General features: G+C 44.9%; 1 protein-coding gene across 1 annotated transcript in view; it reads right to left on the bottom strand.

Annotated features, from left to right (window-relative positions):
• Positions 1-1,270: 1,270 nt before the first annotated feature.
• The window catches only part of CLYBL (citramalyl-CoA lyase), a gene marked incomplete at its 5' end in the record, with an annotated part of 176,462 nt that continues 162,086 nt past the window's right edge, over positions 1,271-15,646 (bottom strand). Inside the window, one exon of the mRNA XM_082337278.1 lies at positions 1,271-1,581. Coding sequence (XP_082193404.1) covers positions 1,486-1,581 — 96 coding nt within the window. The 3' untranslated portion in view covers positions 1,271-1,485. The remainder of the gene's footprint in view (positions 1,582-15,646) is intronic.

Here is a 15,646-nt window from a genome sequence, read left to right as displayed (position 1 = left end):
CCGTGTCCCCGCCGTCCCCGGGGGGTGGGGGCCGCCCCGTCCCGCTCCCAGGGCCTGGCCCACCCCTGTCCCCACCGTCCCCGTGGGGCCGCGGCGGGCAGCTCCCGCCGCCCCCGCGCTCCCTTTCCCCGCTGCTTCCACGCGGGTTGGTCCGTGGCCTGTTTTTTCCCTCCCCCCCCCGCCTTCCTCTCCCCTTAATTAAACCCAAAATAACCCAAAATGTTTAAAATCGCTGCTCGGAGACGGAGGGGAAACGCACTGAGCGAGCAGATGGGAGGACTCAGGCACTGTGACTCCATACGTAAAATGGCCATGGAGGCGGTGAAAAATGAAACTAAAAAACAACTGTTTTCTATTTACAAATTTAAATAAACAGAACAGCCTTCCCCGCGGTGTTTGTCTAAGTGCAGCAGCATTGCTGCTGTGTAGGTCATGAAAAGGTTGGTGCATAGTTTAAAACTTCCCATTCTGTTAATTTCTTAAAGAACAGTCGTTCATAGTCTGAGCACAAAAGCTCATGATTTAATGAGGAACAGAAACAAAATCTCTGATTGTTGGTGTTTCAAACTTCATTGGAGTCCTCTGGCAACCACAAGTTGATCCTCTGCAGCTTCAATACCCTTTAGCCCTCCATATAAGAGTACATGCTGAATAGAGGACAATGCCTGGTTGTTATGTTTATTTACCCTTACTACAAGCTGGGTTAACCTCTTCAAAACAGCTTTACTAAGCCCGTTAACCACACGGCCCACATGACCTATAGCCGTATCCCTAATGTGATGTAAATCTGACTCGAGACCATATGCACAAGTTCTGCTGCATTGTGTCTCCGAAAACTACAAGTTTATTGCCGTCCAACCCTTCCCGGGCTGGACGCTTCCAGGAGGAAACGCTCTGAATAGCGACCGCTTGAAAAAAGGGAAGAAAGTCAAGAGTCCCGCGTTGTCAGAGCAATATTTTTAATGGCTGTTGCACGTTGACAGAAGGGGGGGGGAGGCAGAATGCGAAGCCCGCACAGGGTAATGATTTTCATCGCAATTATTTCAACCGGTGCGTAATTATTCGAGGCTTTGCCCCTTCTGATGGGAGTTCTGCACCTGAGCGGGATGAAGCGTAGATACAAATAGAAGTGATTGACCTGGTCTCCGTCCACTCTTTTAACAGAGCTCGCAGCTTCTGTTTTGCCTTTCTCATTTAGTGAAGTCATAGTCCCGCATTCGTAGTAATTATCGTGATGTCACACCGTCCGTGATGTAACTTCATTGCAGGTTACAAGCAGTACATGGGCTCTGCAGGAGCCAGCAGTGGTTTCAGTCGGGAATAGTTTTAGTAATTAGCAATTCTGGCAAGCAAATTATGACAGATCTGCAAAATGGAAATGAATTTCTGCTTAAGCTTGACGTCTTTAATTTTTTCCCCCCAAGTCTTAAAGTCATCTTTTAAAACAGCTACTGGGGCCCCATGGCGAGAGCTTCATTTACCAGCTCATTTTTTCTTGATGGCTGTGGCAAGCGTAACAATGTTCTGTGCCTGCTTCAGTAATGGCATGTCGATCATGCTCCCGTGGAAAGTAAACGCTCCCTGGAAAAGAGAGAATATAAACTTCCTGAGAGGACCTCGGCAAATCGCAGTTTCCTCGTCTTTCTCTGTAAAAACACAGCCGCTCGGCAAGAAACATCAGCTCCCACAGGAATCCTGAGTGGGTTTTAGGAGACAAACGAGCGGAGACGGGGCAAATGCATTTAAAGACAGGCGGTGGGTGCCGAATGCTCCAAAGAGGAGGCAAAGAGAGAAGAGAAGCCCGCTGTGCAGCCTGCCTGTTTCAGCCTCGCTAGCTGGCACAGAGCGAGGGCCAAGCGCAGCCAGGCCGTGCGTGCCAGCCGGCGGGGTCTGGCGGCCACCGGGCCGGGGGGCAGCCCTGGTCCCCACGTCCAGCGTCACCCTCCGGCGCTGGGGCTGTGCCACAGGGCCGGCCCGAAACCGTCTGCGGGCAGAGGGCCAAGCCCGAAGCGTTACCCCGACAGCGTCGGGGGGGCCGAGAGAAGGTTTCCTGACTTGGGGGCGGGTTGAGGTTGTGCTGCTGCACCTCTCCATCAGGTCGCTGGTGCTACAGATAGGCTGGGCCTGTGCTTAGAGCCAGGGGCTGGGGTGAACGCTGAAAAAGCAAGTGGCTGGCTCGATAATCTTGCCCAAATCTGCTCCGAAGCCAAGGTAAAGCCCACCTGAGCGCTGCATATGGGGAATTTTCCCAAGCGGATGCAGAACCAGCCAGCGTGCCTCAGCGGTGGCCATCTGGGAGCCAGGGCAGGTTTCAGAAGTCCCTTGGTATTTCTAGGGATTTTGTGCTGGTACCGTGGGGACAAGTTTAAAATAATTAACTATGAATCATAGTTAAATCTTAAACAGAAGACATGTTTTAAACAGGGCCAAACCTGACTTGTTCCTTTGGATGCTTTAATGCACACATGTGTTGCTGAGGTAGGATTTTGAAGATAAAACACGGTGCCTCAAGACATGCCAAAGTTCAGCAGACAAAAAAAAAGAAATCTTATTTGTAATTCTGACAGTACTTTGACACATTCTTGTACAAAACAAATACAAAGATGCAATCCCTTCCCCGGCCCCAGCGTTGGGCAGGGCGTCTCTGTGAAGCACTGCGCACCCTTTCAATGTCCGGCTGCAATCGATGGGGGATCGCAGGCGGGTCTTAGGTCTGACGGCGAGCGAGGCTACCCGAGAACAGGGCTTGTGCGGCTGTGCGTGCATAGGGAGAGAAATGCAGAGGAGAGCAAGCCGTTCATTGTTTTCTGGCTTTCCTTTAAGGCTTGATAATCATTAAGTAGAGGACTCTCATAAGTGAAGCGAAAATATAACCCGTTTACAAAAATGTTTAGGAAATGTGTTGCTCCGGTGACATATCTAGCTTGACTTAAGCAGTATTAATGAAATACTAAATCCCATTCTAGAGCAGTTAAGACAAAAACCCACCTTAAACAGTAATCTAATACAAATCAATATTGTTGCAAGCAAGAACAGGCTGTATTAAAGCCATTAAAAACCTAACAGTTAAAACTATTATTTTATTCTAAGTAGGATTTCCTACTATAGCTTGCAGTACTTTAGGTGGGTTTGGAGAATAATGGGACTGACAGATACTCAATGGTAGGTGCTTCAAATCACATTTATTGTTTACAGAGCAACCAATCAGCCCTATATTACCCCAACAACAACAACAACATTATTATTATTACTATTATTATGAATAATAATACACCATTTTTTTATCTTGGCTACATCTCAGCCATTTTCACTTATACTTCTAAACCTTTACAGAAAATGCAGCCTCAAAGTATTCCATTTATTAGCGGTTGTGAAAATAAATTGGGGACTAAGTAAACATTCCATGACATAGGACTTCTTCAGAATAATTCGGGTCTACGCAGTGATCTCAAACTGCAAGATACATTTTTTTCACTGTAAGAAAAACATGGTTTCGTTGTGCCTATTTTTCTATAGGCAGTCAAATAACAGCTATTGCTTAAAGGAGGAATTTGTGTGTGGGATGACAGCGATAAGTAGAGACATGTTAAGGTCTGGAATCATCCTTCCTAGGTCTGTGAAATGGCTGCCTTGGGAGCACCGTTATCCTAAATACCTGCAATAGTTTGCAGAAAGAGACGGGCACCTAGCAATGGCAATTCTGATCTCTGGTGGCCCGAAGCACGATGGGGAAGGTCTTATCCCTTCCACTGACTGTCCACAGGATGCTCTGAAGTCAGGTACCTCTCTCTGCAGGTGCCTAAGTTGGAGCATGATGAATCTGGGTCAGAATGCCTTTTTTGAAAGCAGGAGTTAATTAAACAGCACGCCTGTCCTCGCTTCATTAAAATAACATGTTTAGAAAGGAAACCAGGATAATAGTGTGTGTGTGGACACATGAACGCTGAACCACTTGAGATCTGCCGTACGTTCTCTTCTTGTCAGCGTGCAGCTGTAGTTTGGGTTGCTAGGAATTTGAATTCCTGAAGGAAAAAAATGCTTTTTTTTTCCTCACAGCAAAGAGTAACACGAAGAAGTTGGCTTCTCTGCCTGTTCACTCTGAGGCTCATTTTCTCCCTGCTAATTTGCAGTGTTGAGCTAAAGTCCAGAAAAAGAAACCGATTTTAATGCCATTGAATATACTCCATTCACTGCCTCTCTTTCCACCCACAGGTTTCAACAGATAGGAAATACCAGTAATTATAGCTTTGTCCCCATGCTCTCTTTTCCAGTTCTGCTAGATGAAATTTACCTTTAGCATTCCTTTGATTTTCTCTTGCATGGATATAAAGAAAACAAGACTTTCTATAAACACCATTTGCTTTGATAGCGTTAACGTGGGGATTAATTTAGTCATAGATCTAAATTTTCTTTTTGGCTAATTTTCTCAATAATCTCACGCTTCCAGCCTATACTTAGACTTCCAGTAGTTCAACTGTGGGACCAAGGGCCTGCTCTTAAGGAAGCTTGCGGCGTGAATGGGAGTGATGGCGGGTGCATGGTGGGAGGCTGGGGTCTGCATCCATCGCGTTGGGTGGCTGCGGTTCTCGCGCGCCACGGGGCTGCATACATCATTCAGTGGGAGCCTTTTCAGAAACCTGCAAAAGGGTCCTGCCATCAGGCGAGTCAGACAAGTCAGACCTGCCCTGGGAAGAGACAGGCCCTCCGGGTAAAGGCTGACGGAGGAGCTGGGAGAAGGAGCAGCCGGGAGGCAGAGCGGCAGTCCGTGGGTGCAGCCTTCAAGTGATGATGCACGGGTGCAAGTAACTCGGGTGGGATGAGAAGCTGAGGAACGGAGAACAACTGTGGCACCCGCTGTACCGCTGGCTGGAAGTGCAGCCCTTCTGAGGAGTGGGTGGCTCCATGGGCCAAAGATGCTACCCCTGTTTTCAGCAACACAGTGCATACCCTGCTGTCCCTACCCAGTGCCATCCTTCACGCAGCAACAGAGTGAACATGCTAAGGGTGAAGCCCTGTCAGAAATCGGGTGACTTTGGCACCCACCTGCTCACTCAAAGGTGTAAGAGCACTTTGGCTGGCCTATGCTGTACAGCTGTGGAGGCAGCACAGCTCAGCAGAGGGGTCTGTGTTTGCACAACCTTTGGCTTCCTTCAGCCTGATCGCTGTGTGCCTCTGTCAGGGCAGACCATCAGGGAGAAAGCAAGGATGAAAGGTGAACAGGCAACGTTTCCCATTTGGCTCATCATGCGGACTAGCTAAGAGTCCTTCCCAGTTGACTGGCAAGCAAGGGAAGACTCAAAGCTGTTTCCTTCTGGGTAGCTCTGTGAGAGCAGAGCAACAAGAAGGCGGCGAGCCCATCTGGCTCCTCTTCTTTCTCTCCGCCTGGTCATTGGAGCTGCCCGCAGAGCCCACCAAGTCATCATTTCCACACCTCCATCTCTTGTACCAGGCCACCTTCTCCAGGCTGAACGATGCAGGACCAGCACTCTGCAATTTGCTGCATCCCCCAGGAACCACACAGTATTTGAATGCAATAAATTCACAATGACATTTAATGCTCTGTTAAAACAGTAGTAACATCTTTAAAAACGTAACAGCTATTTATGCAAGTTGCAGGCCATGCTAAGTAAGGCCTTAACAGCTCTACTTTGAATTTCAATATGTCCTAAAGTGCTTTGAGAATGGAAGGGAGGGGGCTTTTGGCAAATACAGAAAACAGCTGGAAGGGAATTAAAATTATAGAAAGCTGCTAGTTTTTTTTTTTTTTTTCCCCAGAAGGAAACAGCAAAAAATGATAGTCTTGGAAAAAAAGAGAATTGAGGATGGTCAGCCCCAAGTGATACAAAGATCCAGCCTACAGACAAGGGAAGTGATAAGGCAGAGTTGATAAACAACAGTCATTTTCACAGGTCAGGAGCTGAAGATACAGGCTAATGAAAAAAGGGAGCAAATCAAGTTATGCATTAGGAATATCTAACGCAATAAGTTTCCAGGTGACTGTGGAGAGACCGAAGAGATTCAGTACCAAACTTCGTAAGACATCAGTTTGGCAAAGCTTAAGCTTGTACCTTATGAACCTCCTTTTGGATAAATGTAGCCACTACTAAATCCAACTCAGACCCAACAAAGTTCAACATATAATCGAGGGCTGCTCTTTGACAACTCAGAAGAAAACTCTGGCCATGTGTTGCCACGGATCTTGGACATGGCTCTTGTCATATCTATACGTCATCCTTAAAAATTTCCTTTACCTATAAGAAATGACATATATCAAGCAGCAGAAAGAGTTTCAGTGTTGGTCTGTTATTTGCCACAGCCAGAAGATGAACCTGTTAATGCAGCGGTTCCTGGAACATGAAGACCTCCTCTTTTTGTGTGTGTCTATATGTGGCAGCATCTAGGAACATCTGCTCTGTGAAACTTTTGGGAGTAGTTAAGAGCTTGGTAAATCTATGCAACCGTCTCATAAACAGAGTGTATTTTTCTATGGCAAGAAGCATTTTACCTTTCTAGAAGGTAAATGGAGGGGATTCAGACTCAATGGTTTCTGTATCGGCTGGGGGTCAATATGTTCTGGGGAACCAGGAAAGGGGAAGAAATGACACAGCCAACTCTCCTGCTAGCGTTTGTCATGGGTGGTAGAAGTGTGTTGACTTTGACTACAACAGGGGGTGGACAGGATCACAAGTGAGGTACCTTTCACATTTTTCCAGAAGATCAGGGAAAGTAAAGTTTTTCTACTTCTTCATCTCTCCTGAAACCTTTTTATATAATATGCAATGTTACATGGGGTTTTACTCCCACCATCTTTTGTTTCCTTATGTACCACTGGGTTAACAAGAGACACAAGCTGGCTAAAACTGTTATGATACAGAACACTTAAGGCACCTCGTAGTTATGTGACACACTTCTCTCTGAGCTGTGGCTTGGATTAAAGTACATGAGTTAATTAAAGTAAAGTAATAATTGTTCTGGGACATGTGGGAGAGTGATCAGACGAGCTAGTCCCCTTTGGCTGACAAGATGGAAGAACTCCTGCACCTGGGAATGCTTGTGGCTTTTTCCTCAGCATTTGCTCTGTCTGTGGTTATCTGTGCCTCTATCCACATCCGTCCCGATGACTGCAATGAACTCACTACGAGGGTTACTGCAGACCCTTGGTTCTTAGACCACTGTAAATGATTAATAACCTGCATCAGCACTGAATGTGAGGATTGGCTTTCCTAATGCATAGAACGTATATGAATTCTGAAGTACCAAATAAGTCCTATAAGTTCCAAAAAGTGTACTGGCTTCCTGAGCGATTGCAGATGCGACTCCAAACGTGAGCACTGGTTGTGAGAACTATGTGCTCTGTTTTGGGAACCACTGCTGTGGTTATTAATTACCTTGACTATTGGTAAACCTTTGCTAATAAGCATTTGATTTGATGGCCTGTTCTACCAGATCTCATCATACATGTAGCCAAGAACTTTAACAACTCCCACGTGACAGTGGCCAGGCTTTTCTTAAAGATATTTATAAAGACTACATTAAGCCTGTGGCTTGTCTATAGTAGAAAAACCCCCTCAATTGTCTTGTATCACATGAAAGAATATAGCCAATAATGCTATATTCATTTGTTGTGTGTGGCAATGTATGGGCTGCCCTGGGCCACTATGCAGAGACAGACAACTTTTTCAAAACCAGTTTACTTTGGGGATCTAGTCAGGCGATTTAGATGGCAGGGTTGGAGGTGGTAGGGGATCCTGGTGAGTAGGTAGGGCTTTGGCATGGGGTGGACTCTGGGAACCCGGGCCAGTGGAAGAAAAGGAAAAGCAAGCCAAGGTCATGTTCCATGAAATTGCAATAGGGACAAGAAAGCACCTGCTGCTGAATTTTGAATTAAGTATAGGTCTAAGGTATATTTAATGCTTATGGAATTGCCAAAAAAGTCTCTGCCACTAGTTAGGTGACTGTTGCTCAGAAGACAAGCAAACTCATGAGTGAGGGGAGGTCCTTTGACAGCACTCTGCTGCCACAGGGTTGGAAATACTGCTCTGCTGATGATTTATTTTTCTTCAATTACTTGTCTTAATGGTTTAGCTACCAATGCTTTCCTTTGCAGACCAAATGCCTGCAATGAGTGGTTGGCAGTCGGGTTATCTCCTTGCCCTACTTGGCTGCCTTCTGAGAGGACGTGCACCTAGGACCTAGGGGAAATGGCCGTAGAGGGGCCAGAGAGCCAGCCACCCTTCTCTCCTCCACCCCCTTCAGCACTAGGAGATGCCGTGAATGAGAGCTCCCGCGCCACTCTGGTGACGCGGGCCAGAGGCTGTGTGAATACAGCCATTGTCCAAATAAGTCATTATGTAAGTAAGTCCCCTCCCAGCCCCTGTGACCGGTATCAGCACTCGTGGGCAGATGCCAGGATAAATGGAAACGAGCAGAACGGGCGATGCCAGCTGGCCAGTGCAAACCCTGCGTACCTCGCACAAGGGGAAATGGAGAACATGTATAGACAAGCATCCTCAGGTCTACACAGATGCAAGAAATCTTTGATCCACAGTTACCTGAGAAACATTAATTCTTTCTATGGTAATTCAGTGGCTTGCCCACTTCTAAATCCCAAAGGTCTAGTTATGACTTTTTGGAGACCACAAAAATACATGGAATAAACCCACTAAAATCTGCTTGCATCTGAGAACATTACCTCTAATCCTGCACAATGTTAAACTGCTACAAGGAAATAAGACTGTTGTGCTCTGGAAGAAGGGCAGATTTGCTTTTCTGAGGAGGGAAGGAAGCAGGTGGATGGCAAAGGGTCCTCCTAAAAAGCATGGCATTCAGAAAGATAATTCCCCTGGGATTAAATGAAAACAGACCCTCTTTAAGCAACCCCCTGCAGAGGAAATTTGGAAATCTTTGCTTTGGGGCTTAAAAAGAACGCTTGGGTTTGCTTACAGGTAATGAACAAAAGAGAAGAGTCCTGGTCGCAGCAAATGGAGTTGGGTCTCTGCCTGGGGGAGGAGTGATTATGCTGACTACAAAGGAATGACTTTTGAAACAGAAGGTCGAAACCATAGTTTTGGGAAAGTCAAGAGTAGGAAATAAGCTAACAGCTGTGATGGTGCTGAATGCAGGTCTAATTAATTTTTTCTTCTGGAAGTTGTAGCCAAAGAACCATCATAAAGAGCTGGGTCACGATTCCACCTTTTAGTGATGAACTTCCAAAGGTTAGTGAGCTGCTAGGAGGTGTTCAATGATATCTGGGTCAACTGAGCACATTTTTCAGGCTATAACAAGATAACGTCTTGCACTCATCTCTGCTCAGGCCTGTCCTGCCTCCAGATCAGGCTGACGCACAACTCTTGGTCTTCTTTCAGCATCTTTGCAGTAGGTAGGAAATGCCCAAATAACTAGTGTAGTCACATATGACAAACTGAAGACTCCACGCACAGCAAGCTACACAAACAGAGCTTTTTGGGTTACGTATTTCTGTATCCTCTCCTTTGAACCCTTTGACATTTGCCCCTTTTCTGTAGCAACATTATGGGAGGAAAGACACTTACACACAAAATCTTCAGGGAAAATAAACGATCCCTGAAAAGGTTTGTCAAAAATGTCTTTTTGGCAAGAGGAGGTGCTCAGTGGGTCTCTGTGATCTGTTGAAGGAAGAGATGAATGGGGAGGGAATTCTGCAAAGTATCAACACCAGCAAGTTTCTGTAGCCATTTTGTTGATATGAAGAAAACATTAAATATCACTACCTTTTGTCTCTTTTCACCAGTGTAAACTTGCACCAGAGCAGAAACAGTTAGTTCAGAGGATAAATCAGTTTGTAATGCCTGAAGCAGGCCTGTTTGTATGAGATAGGCTTCTACCTCTACAAGCAGATGGAAGGACACAAAAGGTCGAGAAAGAAAGAGCAACAACAACATGAAATAGAGATTAATTTTTACCTCAAATAACCTCCTAGCAGCAGTACAAGAACTCTAACAGAAAAAGCCCTTTCTAAAGCTCAACAGGTAGGAAGGACTTTGTGATCCCTCAAGTCCACAGCGGGGCAGGAAAGATGAAGAACAGGGACCTACAAGGTCCTTTACTTCTCCTCTGCCTGACATCATCATTCCCAGCCCACGGATAAGGGTCTTGCCCTGCTATGTGAGCCAAACAAGCTGTTTTTCCCTCTTAGAGCCCCCCAAGCTGCCTGAGCTACTGGGGACAGCTACTTAGGCTGGGATGGGCCAGGGGATCCTGCTTGGTCCAGCTCCAGAAACTCCTTCAAGCCACCGAAGTCTCTACCTCTCACTGAGCAAGCAGCCTGTTTAAGATCCCTGAATGAAAGGCAGACATGAAGGTTTTTAATGCTGTCTTTATGTTTTCTTTCGTTTCCTTCTCATTGTGGCTGTTGTCTTCCTGCATGCTCCTCTAGAGTAGCAAAGAATAAAATTAAAGAAACAGAAGAAAGTCCTAGAAATCAGGAATATTCTCCACTGGTTTCCATCCTCTGTCTTATAACGTATCGGGAACGGAAGAATCCTAGAGAGCATGCTTGCTGCTGCCAAGCAAATCTTTATTTTATAGCACAAAAGCAGCTTCCTGGACAAACATCCTATCCAACCATGCGTTTTTTTTTCCCTAGTGAGCATCATGGTTATTATACGGAAAAATGAAAACTAATATTAAGACTTCAGTATCCTCAGATGCCCTTAATTAAGTCATTTAGAATTAACTTGAGGTTTATAGTCATGGAAGCAATTTATTAAATACAGACTAGAAAATTTCATCTGGAAGTAAATGACTACAGGACACACAAAAGGCACTTGATACTGAAGGGGAAGGTAGCTATAAAATACAACGTGGGTAAGGAAAGTAAAAACAGTGAAGCTCGTTTTGTTAACAAGAATGGAATCATCGCTATTTTTGTAGTCTGTATTTTTTCTAATTTCAGATTCATTTTCTGAATAGGATTGAACAGACATTTTTTACTGCCATTCTCTATTTTAGCTGACGGAGCTTTTGCAGAGAGCTTCTCCAGGTCCCTGAAAATGCCAGCTAGCACAGAGAGGAGTCAAGAGGCAGCAAGACTGCTGCTACTTGAATTAACTGAAACAGTATTTTGGCCGTACAGGCTTCTGAATTCCCTCAGTAAGCCTTAAAAAGAGCCATCTGGTCAGAACATTACATCTCTGGTTAGATCCTGCTTTGGAAATTGAAACGAGGCTTGTGAGCGCTTGTTAATGCTTTTTAAAGAGGGATTCGGGAGGTGGGTAGTTGCCTTGGCGGGCTGCTTGGTGCACAGGTTTTGGCACGACAGCGGGCAGGTGTCTGCAGCGATGGGTGTCTCCTCACTCCATGCCCGCAAAAAAGCATCGCCTGCATTGGGAGCGTGCCGGCACGGCATGGCCCTTCCAAAAGCAAGGGCACTCACCCCGTCTCACCGAGACCCTGCATGCACCTCCTTGAGGTGACAAGGACAGAGGGGTCATGCCTTGCCGAGGAGAAACCCAGAGGAGTGCCATCCCCTGCCCTCTGCAGGGCCCGCATTCCCCGGGACAGCAGCCGCCTCCTCTACCTGCGGGTAGAAAGGCTACGGAGGGGCGCAGCATCCGTCCTTCTGCTCCCGGCTCACGGAGAAACGTCTCCCTGCGGGAAATGTCAAAACGCCATCCGAGTCCCTCTCCCCCCACGTTTTGGACACAGGTCTTTAATGAGTGGAGGAAAACAGATTAAGAGCCACCGAATGCCTGCTGGGGGCAGGGGGGGGGCAGTTGGCAAGCAAATGTTTTGTATGAGTTTCTGCCCTGCTTAGGAGCTTTTGCAGCCCCATGTAGTAAAATCTGTCTCCTTCTCTCCCCACCTGGCATAACTCCCTCAGGACTGATTGCGCCAGTGTAGGAACCAGTATAGCACAAGCAATTAGCTAATACAGCCCCTTCTGCTCTGTTGTAAAGGTTCGAAATTTGCCCCCAGATGGATCTTTCTAAGAGAAAAGCCTTCAACTGTGACACAAAACACATTTCTAAAATCTTTTTCAAATAATAAAATTGTATAGAGAAACTTTAAGTACTAATATGAGCTCTCTTGATCTCTATTTATTCATCAGTTTTCACATTAAAATTTCACTTGGCCACTTTTAAAAAAGATAAACCAACATAACAGTGGCCCGTGCTTAAATCCCACCAGCGCTCTCCATCTTTGCATAGAGATGCACCTGAGCCTATACTTCTTAAGGCCGCAGCTCATAAAAGGTGGCAATTTATCACAAATCCCCGAATCCCCATCTCTGCAGCATGAGGAATATACATTGCCTAATTAACATAAACGACAGCAAATGCCCTGTGTCCTTGGAGTGAGGGATGACAGTGCTGCAGCCCAGCGTGCACAGAGGTACCCTGTGCTGCCGGCATCGCTCTGGGATGGGATCCAGCTTCGTTGGTGGCACCTCCAAGCTCTGCCTGCAGTCTGTCCTGGGCGAGGGGAGCGGGGAGCTGGGCTGCTTCCTCACCCCCAGCTCGGCATAAAGCCCCGAGATATAATGCCCTATAAAGTGCGATATCATCCCTGAGGGTTGATGGGGTCCCACACTGCCCCATGCCAGAGGGACGCTCCAGCACATCCCTCCCAGGAGGCAGCCTGGAGGAGCCTGCCACCCCCGGGGCACGGTCCGGCTCTCCCAGCACCCGTGGGCTGGATTGGGACGGGATGGATCCCTCGTGGCTGGGGCCATACACAGAGAACCCTCCCGGGGGCCGCGGCACTGCCGGGAGAGGGAGGGCAGCGGGGAGAGACCTCCCCGGGTGGCGGTGGGAGCTGGATCTGGCCCAAGCACGAGGGCGCATCGTCTCCAAGATACAGTGGCTTGGGGTAGCTTTTCCTAAACAAAGAGCATTATAAGGGAGCCACTGCTGGAAATTTCCATTCCTTTGTTGGGTAGATGCTGTGTAAATAAATGCATTCCTAAGATTTTTCATAATCCTGGAAAGGTCCGTAAAAGAAACTGTATAGTTTGTCAAATTGCTGGAGTTCACATATATTATTCCTCAGCCACCGGGAACATGATATACAATGGCACAGAATATAATGCAAGAAACATATGCTAAAGGTCTTCTTAGAAGCACTCTGTGCATTCATATGTGGCATGTACAGATATTTCTTCTGTTTTGCCCCATGGGATCTGAAATATTCAACCCATATTACAGCTTGGGTTTGTGAATTACTTACCTTAACTCTAAATAATCCTTACGTGACAGGTGACTTCGGCAGCAGTGTTTAACTATTCCCTGGTTTACTGTGTGGGTCCTTTGAAAGCATTTATAAATTTGTACATGAGATAAATGTGTAAGCAACCTCTTACTTTAGTCTTCTGCTTTTCTTTCTGTGTGAATTTTATTTAAAAACCAAACAATTCAGGAAGATCCCGTTACGATAATGATATTGTGCCTGATGTATTTACAAGTCGAATGGCTCAAAAATGCATTTTCAATGTCTTACTTTCTTGTCATATATAAATACTAAATACATATAGAAGGGATTATATTCCTGTATCCAATGTATTGGTAATGTAATCGCAGGAGTTAGTTACTTACATAGTAAAGACTATCGTACCTTCATTGATAGAAGTCACATCTTTTTCTTGAAATAAGCTAGTAACTTCTCCCACTAACTCTACCTCCTTGGACTCAGTTAATCTGGATAACTTCCCTTTTTAATGAGGTACAAATACTTCAGAAATTTAGAACAGAAACTGTCCTTTAGACTACCAGAACAATGTTTATTATCCTTCTTTTTAATTTTTGAACGCACTCTGACATTTAGCTCATATTTAGACTTTCCCAACAGCTACGCCTCCTTTCTATGGGATGAATTTTTTTAATTTTGAAAATCATATCCCCTAGTAATGCAATTCTACTGGAAAAATATTGAAATGATACGGAAGTAATACTTTTCTTTTTAAGCACTTTTCATTTTTAGATCTCAAAGTTCTAGACAAAAGAAAGCACTTAAAAACTAGTTGTATAAAATACAAAATGTACTTTTTCAACATTTGTCTTCTAATCGTCCAAAATACGATGTTATCATTTATTTCCTAGATATGCTATTTTTCAGTCAGATTAGAAATGTAAAAAAAAAGTCAAACCCCACAACCAAAACAACCTGGAAGCCAAACCAAAACAACCCCTCAAACAGGACTATCTCTGTCAGATAAGCCCAAGCAGTTTTGGCTAGCTGGTTAGCTCTCTAATTTGCTTCTGTTTGGACACTGCCTCAGCATCTCCAATTCTGCAGTGCTCATCTGAGATCCTAATTTTTCCCGACCTCAGTACTCACATTTGGGGGCTACTATTTCAAAGCATTTCAGCCTCCAGGATGAAGTAGCCTGGTTCAGCCTTCTCTCAAAAACAGATTATTACGGCAACTGTAGCTCTCAAACTGGAATAGATTATAAAAGCTTATTACTGTATTTTAATATAAAATATTGTTGACTAAGGGCATCAAACTTTAAACCCAATTAATAACAAACTATGAACCCAGAGACTGCAGACCAGTAACTTATCTACCACACAAACAGCCGCACAAATCCCTCACATTTATTTTTTCCAGGCTTTCAACTTTGATTAATAACATGGCAAAACCATGCAAGTCTCAACCATATTAACCACAGCTATATTTTTAGTCTTACTGACATGAACACTTCAATATAATAAAAGGAAAAGGAAAACAGAAGAGGTGTTTCATTAGGACACGAGGATTACTAAAACCGCTGTGTGGAGTATTTGTCAGGAGGTGGTAGGGGAAGAGTTATTACTTACATTTTAGCATGTCGCTAGGACGCGGAGCAAGAGGCTCCCTCAGTGAGATATGTTTGCTTTGGAAAAAAGATGAAGTAATCAGACCGTCCAAGCTCTTCTTACTGACACATTTATAATACCAAATCGCAAACTCGGTTAAGAAGTTTGCAGCACTACACGGAAAAATATTTTTCCAATTCTGTTATGAAGCCCGGCAATACGGCAGTGGTACAAGATCCAGAAGTTCACGTATTAACCTGCCAGTCCTTTTTTATTGATAGACGGCTACATGCAAAAATATATGAAGCATGCAACCTGGTTGGTTAAAAAAATAGCCCAAACCGCAAATGCTCAGCAAATCTGTTCTTGCAGCTGATTATAGAAGCTTATAACCTATTTTAAAAGCATTTATTAAAAAAAAAGTCCCCAAAACCCAAACAACCCCCCCGGAATGGCTGATAAAAGCAAGAAACCAGCATTATGTCAGTAAAATAACAGCTTCAAAACAAGTCCGAAGACTAATGCTTGCCTAATACAGAATTCTTCAATATTAAACGTTTGGCTTCACGATTGTTTAATACTGGAACTAGAGTTAAATTTAGCCCAGTCTCCTCACCTATTGTTCATATGATAGGGGTATTCCTTAGATGAGTTTCTGACACTAAATTCAGCTGAATGAATAGCCTTATACACATCATAAACATAAACAATATTTGGCTGAGTATGTCGCTTGACTTTTTTCTTTCTGCATCTACCTGCCTACACATTTGCACCAGCAGTATGTTTAAAACGATGCCTTTTGTAAGAGAGCCAAGCTTTGTAAATCGGAACAACGGGTAAAACCAGTCATACATTTTCTATTTCTAAATCGT

Source organism: Platalea leucorodia (assembly GCF_965183815.1).
Source record: "Platalea leucorodia genome assembly, chromosome: 2".
Classification (NCBI taxonomy): Eukaryota; Metazoa; Chordata; class Aves; order Pelecaniformes; family Threskiornithidae; genus Platalea; species Platalea leucorodia.
This window is presented reverse-complemented; position numbering and strand designations above follow the sequence as displayed.